The 14,287-nt window shown below is 37.6% G+C and overlaps 1 protein-coding gene across 7 annotated transcripts in view; it reads left to right on the forward strand.

Moving 5' to 3' along the window:
• CPPED1 (calcineurin like phosphoesterase domain containing 1) overlaps positions 1-14,287 on the forward strand; it is a 58,367-nt gene that overhangs the window by 41,448 nt on the left and 2,632 nt on the right. For all 7 annotated transcript variants that reach the window (XM_086853731.1, XM_086853729.1, XM_086853730.1 and 4 more), the window contains one exon: positions 1,989-2,411. In XM_086853731.1, the coding sequence (XP_086709857.1) occupies positions 1,989-2,411 (423 nt within the window). The remainder of the gene's footprint in view (positions 1-1,988; positions 2,412-14,287) is intronic.

The following is a 14,287-nucleotide window of genomic DNA, read 5'->3' on the forward strand; positions in this document are numbered from 1 at the left end:
GAATATGTTTCTCTGTTGCTATAGAAATAATATTTCATTAAATGAGGGAATCAGTGCCCTGCTGTCGACAAATCTAATCTAAGTGTTAGTCTCTAGAGCTTGAATTTCACCACTGGGAAGAGGTATACATAATTCTGCAAATTATTTCTGTAACTTTTGCATAAATGTCTTTATACTCTGCAACTGTTAGCTAAATTTCCCAAAGTGATAGCATGGAGTTTAACATGGTGTAATGTGTTTACAAGGATCTGAACAGAGCCTTTCCCCCTCGCATTTCCCCGCCCTCCTCCCCCATACATTTTCATATTTAGAGCTTGAAATGTCCAACTCTTTCCATAGGATAATGGGAAGTGTCAGTAAAAGCAGTGCTCTCAGACAGGTTCCTTATCCTGCGGACAGCAGTGTGCCAGGTTTATTTGAACTTTTGGATTTATTTTTTAAAATCCAGTGTCTCCAAGTAATATAGATGTTATTTCCCCTGGTTTTTTTCTGGGATTAGCAAGAACAGCCTAAACTGACCATTAATACACCCCAAAAAGCAATCTGCTCTTCACTATGACTTTGTAGACTCCACTGGATATCATATGCCCAATATTTGTCAAGTTACTCAAAGATCTTCTTACAATAACTTTTTACCCTCTGCAGCAGTTAAACCCAAGAGAGTTGTGGTTTTGACTTAATGCACCTCATATCAATGTCCTTACATTTAACCATAATTTAGACCTAATATGTTTTTTTTCTCAGTATTTTTCTAAAGTTGTAGAATTCTGATAGTAGCAACAAGGTGGTACTAAAGCCTGTAACTGTAGAGTATGTAAAACAAAACATCTGTTAATAAGGGTGAGTGTTTATCAACATATTCATCATAAGTATTGTGAAGAAATTGTAAAAAAACCTTTTATTTCACAGTTGCAATACAGGAACCTATTTATGCATTTCTGCTTATAAGGTATGTGTGTAGTTAGGAAAGTAAAACAAAATGTAAAAATACATGATGATTGATTGGCATAGACCTGTGTGCAAGTGTATGTTAGAAACCTGAATTCAGAGTTTTTGTAAAAATCCTGTTACAGTTTTTGGTTTAAAAATGGAGTTATTATTTGTGATATGGGCCCATGCTAGATGTTATGTATTGCAGGACAAAATCAATTTATACATGTTCATTTAATTAATAATAATCATATCAATGGCCTCTAAAGATTAGTCTTTAGAAAACATAGGAAAACCTCTGTCATCATTAGAAAAAAAGAACTACCCTTTTAAAACTTCCTTTCTAAATTTTTACAGTGATTGTAAATCAATCTATCAATAAGATAAATCTTTGTAGGCAGGGACAAACTTCTGACATGCAGAAGAGTACCTGTATGGAAATGCATATTAATACAAAGTCAGGGATGCAGGGAAAACTAGCAAAGTACACAACAACATTTTATTTTAAATTTAATGGCATGCTTATTATTAAAAGAGACTCATCATATAAATAAGTCACCACAAGACGCTGATTCAATTTTTGCTGTTGAAATAGCTCTTGTAATGAAAAAGAAAAAAATCTCAAACCCAACAGCACTTAGTTTTATTGCGCAGCCATAAAATATAAGCCAGAAGTTGACCTGGTTTTTACCCTTGTGCCATTATACCATCCAAGGCTGCTGCATTTTTTTCACCACATCATCAGTCTGTAGATGAAAAGAATCAGCTGAAGCTCCTGGTGCAAAGCAGTGACCATGGCATCACCTACTGCTGTGCTCTCTGCTGGGTCCTGTCCAGAGCCTGCCTTCAGGCCAGCAACTGAAAATGGCTGAGGCCTTGGTAAGGGAGGGACAGGGCTGGGTGGATGTACAGGGATAAAGTGGATATGTTTTTGTGATCACATCTAATGCACAATATTTCTCTTACTGTGCACAGTTCCATAAACAAAAGTGAACAGTGAAGATGAGGAAAAAAAACCTATAAACACTGAAATGTTTTGTATTTCTTTTTTCCTTTAGGAACCCGATGGAAAAAAAAACAAGAGCAAGATTTAAAGGATGTTCTGAAAAACACTGACCAGGACATACCACTGGTATTTGTCAGTGGGAATCATGATATTGGCAATACTCCAACAAGAGAAACCATAGATGATTATTGCAAGAACTGGGGAGATGACTACTTCAGCTTTTGGGTTGGAGGTGTTTTCTTTCTTGTGTTGAATTCTCAGCTATATTGTGATTCTTCCAAGTGCCCTGAGTTAAGGCAAGCCCAGGATGCCTGGCTCGATGAGCAGCTGGCTGCTGCTGCAAACCAGAAATGCAAGCATATAATTGTATTTCAGCACATCCCTCTGTTTCTGAGCAAACCTGATGAAGATGACAATTATTTCAACTTGGATAAATCAGTTCGTCAGGAGATAATGGAAAAGTTTCATAAAGCAGGTATTTTCTCAAACTTTCCTACTCTTGAATTTTTGTTTCAAATTGTTAATGGCTCTGCTGCCAGACAAAATACATTTAACTTAAATGATACTGTTTTCAAGGAATTTTTGAATACAGCTTCTACGCCTCATTGTTTCCCATAGATCAAAATTATCAACTGAATCTACTCACTCAAACAAAATTTAAAACTTTGAGTGAAAAGTAAGGAGCTAAACATGAAAAGTTCCTTGACATAAATAGCAAGGGTTCCATTTTGAAAGTACTGACAGATACAAGACAACCTGAGTTTTTCCTGCCTACAGAGGGGAGATCAGGTATTGCCATAGGAGAAAAATACAGAATTTATGTTTTACATAAAACATGGAAACAGAATTCACAATTACCTTGGAGGTTGCTTTCTCCCACACTGAGCCAATTTTAGACGAAGAGTGTAATGCACCCCAGATTTATTCAGTGTTAAAACAAGTCCTGCTCTGCTAAAATCAATCCTTTGCACATCCGTTTCTAATAGGGGCCATGTCTGGGATGAAGGGCAGGTGGAGCATGTGCTAAATGAGTAATTGTATCTAATCCCTCAGTTTTGAGTGATGCCACTTGAGCGCCATGGAGACAGACACAGTACACAGCTACTCCTCCATGCTGTTCCTATTGTTTTCTGGTAATTGCCTTCATGTTCCTGGAGTGTGCCAGTCCCTCAAAATTTCCTGCCATCCTGCCATCACTGCATCAGAATGTCATTTTCTCTGTATCTATGAGAGCACATTATTTGGATTACTGAACAATGCAAATTTTTTATGATCTTGTTCCTAATTTACCATCTAATTGTTAAGCCTGGCCTCATCCAACTCAGCCTAATTTCCAAGCTCTCAATCTCCTACTGTTTCCAATCAGTGGGGCCAAAATTCACAGCTATCTGAGGGCTCTCCAGGGCACTGGAATATTTGTAGATTCAAGATTCACAAGTGGGGTTTTATTCCCCCATAAGGAGACACGCTGATAACACCTCATATCTTTTTTCATTTTTGTGTCAGTGTTAATATAGTGCGAAATGTTGCTCTTGGAGAGCTGGGCAGCTGTGACTGCCTGTGTACCATGCACTGCAGCACATCCTAGTTCATGGGTGTATCCCAGGAAACTGGCATTAATGTGGGAACCAAAGCAGTTCTGTTCTAGGATTTTCTGTCATCCAGTTGGTTTACTAACAATTGGGAATATAATTCATCAAGAGATAAAAGAAACATTACCATTGTAACATTGTTGTTACATTGTCGTGTTTCTTAGAAGGATGTCTAGAGGCTTAACGAGAAGATGGGAAGGCTTCAAATGGTGGCAGAAGGGAACAAAACGGGAAGTGAGCAATACAGCTAGGGAAGAAATTTCCAAACTCCTTTCTGTGCCACCTTTCTGTTCCCTCCTTCATTTCTTTTTGTGTCCCTCATTCCCATCTCTAATAAGTTGTTTGGTTCCTTAATGAGTGTTTTTAAACACTGATCTTTGGCATGCTCATTACTATACACTGAGTCAATAGGTAACATTTGCAAGCCAATAATCAAACATTCTGCTAATGAAATGAGTACAGAGAACAGACAGCTCAGTAACTCAGACTGCTGAGAAAAATGAGTTGAATCAAAAGTTGGCTCAGTTACCTTAGTAACGGGTGCGTTCTGTTTCCATTTTATTATTCCATTTAAGAGCAGCCTTTGTGAAACCACAGAGGTCACAGTGGGTTGCAGAGAGGCTGTTGGCATGGTTGGGGTAGAGGCACAGAACTGCAAGGACACCGCTTGCTTTCTGAACCTCTGCTTTGCCAAAGAATAAGCAAGTTCAGTATATCATTAGACATGAAATTGGTTTTCACCCAGTTTACTTCATGCATTCTTGGAGGATTAAAACACAAAATATTGCTAATGAAATCCCAACATACTTTGCTTTTTTTAATTAAAAATTTGGTATAACTGTTTATTCTGGAAAAAGAAAGTCTGCCTTTTTAGGAGATCACCAGGCTGCCACTATTCATCTCCCCCAACCTGTCACCAGTCCTCCCCTCCCCTCCCTTCCTCTTGCTGTTTCAGTGCCTGTAACTGTGTTTGTTGTGTCATTATATCAGTAACACGCATGGTTTAGGGTGTTTGGCATTATTAGATGGGCATCATATTTCAGTTGTTTATAACCCAGGATCAAACCTGGCATTACCCCAGTTCTCATGCTTATACTTTTCTAGAAGACATGGAGGCATAACTCAGCAGATTAGAGAGGTACAGGAAATGAAAAATAATCTAGTCATTCAGGTCTTTATGAGAACAAAGAAATTCATATGGATTGTGTAGGAAATGGTCAGATACTTAAAGTATGGTAATATTGGTCATATGGTCATAGGTGATTTAAACTATGTATGCAACTTCAGAAAATTCTTATTTTACTTCCAAAGCCCAGATCTTCTGTAGTTATTCTCTTCTAATCACTCCCATATTACACAGTGGTTTTGGTGTAAGTATATGCTCATTACAAGCAGAGATAAAAGACTAACTGTAGAGGCTACATCTGGTATGAAACACTGAACTACAATTCTCACATTAGAAGTGTCCTTAACAGTTGGGCTAATTAAAGATAAAATCATGTCCTTATGATAAATATTTATAATTGAAAATCTGGCACTTGTAAATATGTGTTACTACTGTAAAAGTTACACCATACTTCTAAGCTGCATATGTAAGAATTCCTGCTAGAACATGTGTTTTTTAAATTGCATTATAGCAGCTATTGTCCTTGAAAATGTGATTTCAGTCCCAGTGAAAAGCAACTCAATTCAGAACAGAGTTTAGCATTCAAGTAGAGATACCTTTCTGAAGGTATATTGGTATAACTTTTACAAGTTAAGCCTAAGTTGTCAAAGCTCTGTCTCTTCTACATGCAGACTTTAAGTACAGAAAAAACCTGTGTGCAAGAGCTGTGAAAGAGCTGACCTGACGTTCTCATCTGTAAGATCTGCTGGAGTCACTCAACTCTACTGCATGAAATGCATATTCAGCTTTTAAGGATTTTACAGTGCTGCTATAAATAAGTTTGTTCATAGTATTGTAGGGAAAAGGAAGAAGTAATAATGGTATAGCCAAAAATCTGGCCTGCAAATCACGTGTCTTTGATAAACATAAGCAGCAAATTAAGTTTTCAAATTAGGCAGTTTATGTAATGGAAGACCTACTTTTTCTTACATATCTCATTCCAGTAAAATTTTCTTAGGACATCATATACTTTTTTTCTATGACTTGAAAAGTATGGGTATTTTTGGTGAGCTATAGACAACCTTCTAAAGACTTTCTGTCCTTAGAACCATCACTGGCACACTGCGTATTACTTGCATTAGTTAATATAATAGAGTAATAAATGTTTCTTAATGGCACAAATCAACTAAAGCAAATGTCTGGACTTGTTTAGGAGCTCTGTTGAATAAAACCTAAATTGATAGATGGTTTTTCAACAACTGGGTTGGAAAAAATCTTGTTTCAGAATAGGTGGTCTATGTACCTGAGAGATGATGCATCTTAGAGAAAATAACTAGACCAGAGATAGAAATATAGAGAAGGAAATTTCCTAGCTTCTTTTAATTAAAAAGTTTTAAATTCATCCAAGTGTCTTCAAAGCAGTTTTTCAGATGTGGTTAAAAGTACTTAATATGCTCATGGAGCAAAAATAACAACCTAACTTCATTAAATGGTGTATTTTTTCATTATATTTGTGACTGGAGGTGCTGTAACTTCTAACACCTTTACTCATTAAAAGAGTGTGATACATCTACATTCTCCTCTTAGAAATGTTGTGACAGAAGAACAGTGTTAAAGGAGGAAGAAGCTTTCAGAACATCCACAGCTGAGATATATTTGAGCACAAAATTAAAGCATGGAGTGTTGAAAGCTGTTGTTTCTAAAATTTACCAGACAACATATGCTATGTTTCATTATTTTCTTTGTTGTGTAATCAGAGTTGACAGGGGAGTAATATTTTCATCTTCCTGCCATTGAGACCTTGATTTTGGCAAAGCCCATACATTGAGTGAGTAATCTCAGTACTTACGTGTCAGTATTTAAGATAATTTAAATACTCTCTACTTCAGTGATTTAGATCAACGTCTTTCAAGGTTGCAGTTATGCACTTACGGCCCAGGTAGAGTGACCACATTTGATATATTCTATGTAAGAACAGTTCCCCAGGTATGGTAATATAAATCTTGCACAGAGATACACATAGATATAGATTTTAAAAAAAATAAAATCAGAAATTCAGCAGCAAGTACAAAATACATGAAGTCTGCAAGGACATTAAGTAAAATTTGTTCTTGGATAAATTTTTTTTATTGGTTTTATCCACTGGGCTAAAGCTTCTTCTTGATCCTTAGAGCACACAGCAGTCCGGGACTGTTTGGGGTTTGTGTCAGCTCTCTGAGAAAGCATCACTTTCAAATTGAAAAAAGTAACAAAACCAGGAAGTAAATTCCACTGAAAGGTCACAAGAGGCATTCACAAAAATGAATTTGAAGGACAGAGTGACCTTCTAGAGACAGGACCCCTAAAGGCTTATTTAGACCAGTGCTCTAATTAGGTGATCTGGAGTCACCTTCTGGCTGTGCCTACTGTTTTTCCTCTGATTATATAGGAAAAACAAGTGACACTAAAATCCTTTTCTATATAGCTCTATTTAGTATTGTCTTATAGAAAGAAGCTTTCAGCATAAATGCACTTTTGAAAACAGTATTTTGTCTCCTGCTTACACAGACCCACTGACCACCAGCTGCACCAAACTCGTGATTCTTTAAGGTACAAAGCAAATTTAAGGCAGAGGTTTCCTGCACGTTTGCAGGGTAATGTTTGCAAACAAGAGTACATGGGATTTTTTTATTGAGATGTTTATAGAGCTGTGCTATGTAAAGTCTAATTACTCAGTTCCCTTTTATTCATACAGTTCTTCTGAGGAGGAAGGACAACAGAGAGCTTCAAAAGGGCTACACAAAACAATTCTGTATGTTACTGAGGGCTGACCAAAGAGCCTATGAAAAGGAGTATGTTGATCCCAAATATTTACCAGTGGGACTGTTTCCTTCTACTGGTGCTCTGTTGGAAAATCATTGGGGTTTTTTTTCTGATAACAGGGTCTGAGAACTGCCTGAGCACTGAGCAGTTAACAGTGACTGATGCTTTCACATCTTTGTTTGCTGCTGTAACACTTACTTGGCAGATGATGCAATGTGAGCACTCTGAAATTGCAATGAGATAAAATCGACTCTATTCCACTGAAGAGATTTTGTTTTCAAAGACTTCTAAATATTATCATTTCTAGTGTAGCACTGGAGTCTTGAAAGAATGAGGTACACCACATGCCCAGGGGGAGAAAAAAGATGCACAAAGAAATGCCAATGGTTAATGTGGTTCTTGTAGGGAAGCTGAAAGAACATCATTTTGGAGTGCAAAATTGTTGTGAGAACAGGTACTACTCTTGAACCAACCACATTGTTCAGCACTTCAGACAGCAGCTGTACTCTGTAAATGAAAGGAAGAAAGAAAAGCCAGTTTGTGCCTGGTATTCCAGGGAAAATGTTCAAGATCAATTTATCCATATGACTTAAATGGTTGTATTTGCCAGAAACACTTCCTTTTACAAAATACCCATGTACTCTTACCTGTGTGGGGGTGTACACACACATCTCAGAGTAGCATCTCCCTCTGCCTGGATACTTACTTGGTTCTCCTCTCTTTGAAAACTATGACAAGGCACAAGTGTTGATAACATTCAGATCCTCCAACACAATTTAATGTTTTTGCAGAACTGCTTCTCTACTTGTTTGCTTCCAGTTTGGCTTTACTGCTCTCCTCTCTAGCTCCTGCACTTCTGGGGACAAATGTATCTGGGATCAGCTTTTTTGAGTCTGTCCTCTTCAGTCCTTGATTGAGAAAGTGATTTATGTGGTACTCAGGGATTTTTGGATAAACATAACTATTTAAAATCTAATTTTATCATTAAACTTGAACAGCTAACTGAAAAGCAGAGTAATGGAACCAGAATGAGGGTCTCAATAGCCCTAGTCTCCTGCTGCTCCTACTCCCCAAACTCCTGTGAAGGGCACATGATAGAAAAGTGCATAATGGTATTGCATTCCAGGCCTTTTCCCACCTACAGGAATTATTCATATTAATGTTATCGACATTATGCAATTTAATGATTCCTCTCTAGATTTGTTCAGTTGATTTGTGGAAACTGACAGCTTTCACAATGGTCTGCAGGAGGGAATTTAATGTTTCACAGCTCTCTGAAGAAATGCCTTCTTTTGTTTGCTTTGAACTTCACCTGCAGTCTGGGTGGAGAGCCATCAACCTGTACATGAAATGCAGTGAATATTGATTCATGTCTGTAGTTACTGTAAAAAATAGTTCATTAATCAGCACTTAAAAGGTGATAATCTGAACCATGTGATAAATTTCATTGTTCAGAAAGAACCACTTTTTTTTCCCCAAAATTCTCTACAGAGAGCATGGGAAGAGAGGCAAGGTCTGTACTGTACCCATTACATATTTATTATGTCATTCATATTGCACTAATTTAGCCTTCTCCTTCTTTTACAGTCTCATTTGCTTTTGCTGAGAAAAGCATTTATTTAATTGAAGGCTCAGTCTAAATAAAGCACGCTACTGATTGCCTATGCTGATTATTCCAGGCATTCTCCTCCTAATTTGGAAAATCTGCTTTGCTTTTCTTTGGTTTATTTTTATGTTGGTAATTTTTTTCCTATATTTTCACTCTGTCCATAGTGCTGGGTTGAGCAGTTTGATTTCCAGCTAAGGCGAGGTCAGTCACATTTTGGACACAGTAAACCTGCCTCAAAAATGGGGTTTGTACATTTGGAACTAGAGTTGGAAAACAGCTTCTTCTGAATTCAGGAGGTTTTGGAATCAAGCCATAGAAGTGAGTGTAATTACAGAAATTGGAGTCAGACACCCCTGGAATTTAAACTAGTTCAAGTCTGAATTGCAGCCCAGTATTATCTGATTATGTGAGAAAAATTGTTTCCCAGGTGCATGTTTCTTGGGGGATTTTTTATATTTCAAGGTAAACTTGGGTGCATTGTTTTTCTTCCTGTGTCATTGCAACTCATTTTCCCTAGAGACTGGGGCTCAGTCTGTATTTCTTGAATTAAACTAGAAAACAGTAAATTTTTCAAGAAGCTAAGAAAAGGGGTGTTACCTGTTTCACAATCTTACTGTTGCATGGTTACAGAATACACCTGTCTGTTTAATAAAGCAAAGAGATTATTTGGCTAGCATTTCTTGTTTAAATTGGAGACATTAACATTTAACTATTACTGAAGTAGAAAGGCTGGTTAAAACACTGAATAGAAAAGATGTGGCTGTTTGTTGGGCCACACAGAGAAGGCAGGCCAGAGTCCCCTTTCTTTCCTGCCCAAATGGAGTTGAAAACGTGCCCAGTCTTCCATGTACTTACGTTTTTCTAAGCTACAGAAGACACAAGTAGAGTCCCAAGGGAACTTGGAAGTCTGGGAGTTATGGGACTGCAGCTGCACAATAGGCTAAGGCAGGGATGTTATTGCTCCCAGGGGAATTACCCATGAAACGCAGCTAAATGCCTCTTAGGATGCAATTGCATCAAAATCATGCTGACCCTTTTCCCTGGTGCCACAGAAGGGTTTTTCTGAGTGAGAAATGATAATTTGTAGGAGTATGCTGCACTTCAAAAATTCTGTAAAATAACCTCAGCTTCTCCTGCTAAGAGACAAACTGCCTCCTGCACAATACTCAGTTGTAGTTTCTTTTTGTGTAATGGAAGTATTTTCTCACCTGGTTCTTGTCAGAAATAAAAGCAATAGTGTGCTAACAACACTGGGATAGCTAAAGTTTTCTTCTCATTTTCTTCAGTATCTTCAGGGCTGAAAAAGGTAGTGAATATTTCAGTTAAGAACTAAGTTCTTAGTTCAGAACTAAGGTGCTGGTTTCTTTCAGGACATTCCTCTGCTTTGGGTTACTTGGGAGTTCAGAAGTGCTGTAAGATGGCCACAGTTACAGAGAATAAACTCTGTCAAATCAGAGCTGCTGCAGCCTTTGAGGATGTGATGGTTGTACATAGGCAGCAGTTTCTGAGCCTGCTTGGATCCCTTGGAAGCCTCCTGATCCTTTTCTGTGTCAGCCTTTTCTGTGCAGGGTCCAGAGCAGGTCTCAGACACTTGTGTTGACACCTTTTCTTATCAGGTCAGTGAGGCAGTGGAACAGCACCTGTTACACCCTCTCTGTAAGAAAAGCACATTTTAATACATAGTGCTGGTGTGGGTCATAAAGCCAAGAGAGAGAACCAACAGAAAAAGTAAAGCTGAGAAGTGCTGGTAAAAATTGTCCAACTTCCCAAAGCTGTTAAAGTGAGGAAGATGCAAATCAACAAGAGCTTGGTGAAGCTCTACTATTTATTTGATGAGCTGGCATTAGAAAGCAGACACAGGAAACAAGAGATGGGAGGAAAGTTATCAGAGCCATTTTTGATTTCCTTTTGAAAAATGTCTGCAGTAGAAACCATGAGTCAAGTGTTTTATAATGTGGTTTTGACTTGAAAAAAACTATCAAAATTCAAACATTAAATTTTATTAAAATTGGGTTGTGCTGTAAAGATTCTGACTATGAAACAGGTATCATCAAAGGCAGCATGCTGAACTGCTTGAGTTGGTAATTCCCCTCCCCAGCACTCCCATCTTGCCTTGCCACAGGTGCTCTGTGGCCTTACAGCCCCAAGGGCCATAGTGCAGTCTGTGAATTAGCATAAAACCAAAGTGTTTGTATGCTTGTTTCATGGTTGAGCTGATGAAAAGTCTAAGGCTTATCAACATATTTAAGTATTACATCTCATCACATGACTCTTGAACAATCCTTTTTGGTTTGTTGTTACATCATGAATTATTTTTGCTAGGTGTGCTGCTCTGGGCTCAAACAACTTGTACCAAAATAGGTATTTCATTCTTCAGTAGTGATGCATTATTCTCAAGGGAAGAAGAGTTATCATCAGATCTTTGGAAAAGGAAAATTTTTTTTTTCTTTCAGATTCAGCTTTTTTAGATCAGAACTAAAAAGGACATTTTGTGCTTGATCAGAAAATGATGTTAAATTGCATGGCAGGAGAACAGCTTTGGTTTACTAAAATCGGAAGCAATTCCTATATCTAAACCTTTTTTTACAAAGACACTGACTTTTTTCGCATATTGACTGATTCATAAAACTCATGTTTGGTAGCAGGCATGAAGCTCAGTGGGTTTAGGTGTTTTCTTGACCCAAGTAAAGTTTTAGCACAGACAGGACAAAACCTGGTACCCAGCACTGGGTGGAGCCTGCCCTGTATCTCTGGCTTCCAGTCCTGTCCTGATAAAAAACTGATTTGGCAGTTCAGACCTTTTTTCCTTATCAGATACTCTGTAATCTGTGTCATGTTGTTATGCAGTCTGACATCAGATGATGATGATGATCACAGAGACAGGATGTGTGGATTGTTTTGCTTTTTTTTTTTTAGCATAACTGTCTCCACAGTTTTTTACTTTATTCTGATTTCAATACATTTTTTCTTTAATGAATAATCCATTAGGTATGAATAGTGTCTTGCAGTAATGGATCCCACTTTTTTTAGTAAATGGATATTGTGAAACATTCAGTCATATTTAAATTCAAATCATTTCATATTTCATAAAAAAATTAAATAATGAATGCTTGTGAAGGTGCTGTCCTTTGGACATTTATTTACACGGGAGTTTTTTAGTATTTCATACAGCTTTTATATCAATGCTTCTTCCAGCTGCTATTTGAAAATGCAACAATAAAAACAAAGTCATTGCTCTACCTTTTTTTCTTCTGTTGTAGTAGGAAGGGACTGTATGTTTTAGTGTATAGCTGGATGCATATAACTGACCTGGGGATACATTAAAGTGGCCCATAAAAACAAGATCTGCCAGGACACTGTTCTTTGCTCGCAGAGTTGGGGGGGATGAGGAGGAAGCAGTGAGGGTGTCTGTTGCTAGCAACATGATATTATTACTTCAGAAAAACATCTGAAATTAATAAATTAAATTTGAGTGCATAAATCTCTAAGATTCTTTTTATGTTAAAGATCAAAAGCAAGAGCAAAGTAAATTGCCTGCTTGTCATCTTGGTATTATTGCTGTGAAAGGTTCAGCTTTCTTCCTTGTGTGAACTCACAGAGTGGGTGCAGTACAGCTGAGTGAACAGAAAAGTGCTCATGCAGAAAAACCCCATCAGTGAGCCTCCTGTCAATACAGCAGTGAGCTGTTTGTTTCCTTGTTCAAGGTGTAACATCCTGTAACACAGCAATAACAAGAGTTAATACTAGCACTAAAGGGTATCTGAAAACTGAAGTCTGGGAAAAAATTTTTACTGATATCAGTCTCTGTCTAGGATGGTTTTCTCAGAATCTTTCCTTGAATTATCAGATAAGTGGAACTTTTTTTCTTTAGCATAACTACAGTTCCTTTATGACTTTTGTATCCTCTGTCCTTCTAATTACACTTAGTCAGGGTTTGGTTTACATATATGATGATGGAAAGTCTTTGCTTCTTTTCCTATTTTAAATTGAAATGTTAACTTCTCTGGATGGTGGGAAGATGCTACTTTAGGACACAGATTCTTCCAGTAAAAAGAGAGAACTTGATTCCCTTTCAGATACTTACTTCTGTTACTAAAAGTGTGTCACATGAGTTTGCACCTCACTATTACTTTACAATTCTTACTTGTTCTTAATTTTTTCATAGACTAAAATTGTTCTGCTTACCCGCAGAAGAAGTGGAAAATCCTGAAAAGGCCTTGTTACCTTGTTACAGTAACAGCATCACTGACTTTTGTACTCCACCACTACCTTTTAAGGGACACTAACTCCCTTTTTACATCCCAAGATACAAAAACACTTCACCAGTTTTGCTGGGTTTGTGCATCTGAGTCCAGGCAAGCTCCCTAAGTTGTCCTGCAGTCTTACTCACCAGTGTCCCTCATGCAACAGCCAGAGGAGTGGTTCCAGCAGCAGGATAATCAGCCCTGCTACACTAAAACAGAGGAACAGACAAGTTGGAGCTGACAAGGCCCATGTACCATTGCTCAGTGACAAGGTGGCTTCATTCTCTTTTTCTACCTTGATGCATTTGCTGTTTGAGAAGGGCTTGGATTTGAAATATGAAAGCCCATGTAGCTCTTACCAGACACACAGCAGAATAATTTATATTTTGCTTTCCAAGCTGCTGAATTTTTAACTGTACTTTGAGCCAAGTTTATGTATTTTATATCAGTCTTCAGATCATTCACTCCCACAAAAGCAAAGGATTGATGTTAGCCAGCTGTCTTAAGATGGGTTCACCTATTTCTCTTTCATTTTATCTCTGTGAAAGAGGTCTAAATCTACTGCAGGAGAAAATGTGGAAGGTTTTTCCTGGCTAAAGGAATAAGGATTTCCATGTGAAGTTGTAGCACGTTCCTCATTACACCTCTCTGGCTTTAAATTGCCTCTGCTATTTTCCAGGGTTTCTAATGTATGAAGGCAAAATCAGTTGTTGCTAGCTTTTTATTTTTTAAACGTCATTTAAGGTTGTAATGTCTCACAAATGGCCTGCCAACAAAATTTCCAGTGTTTTTAGCCCTCTGGTCCAGTAATTTTTCTCTTATAAAGTAGCATTAGATATAGCTTCAGGAAGCTGTAGGATTCTGGACCAAAAGTCTAAGGACCTTAAACTAAGATTGCCAAAACATAATCCCAAATCCTGTTTGTAAAATGAGCTGTTTATACTAACTCCACGTTTCCATTCAAAATAAAATATGCACTACCTTAAATTAGCAAGAAAA

The sequence above is a fragment of the Cyanistes caeruleus genome, chromosome 17 (genome assembly GCF_971803275.1).
Source record: "Cyanistes caeruleus chromosome 17, bCyaCae1.hap1.1, whole genome shotgun sequence".
Classification (NCBI taxonomy): Eukaryota; Metazoa; Chordata; class Aves; order Passeriformes; family Paridae; genus Cyanistes; species Cyanistes caeruleus.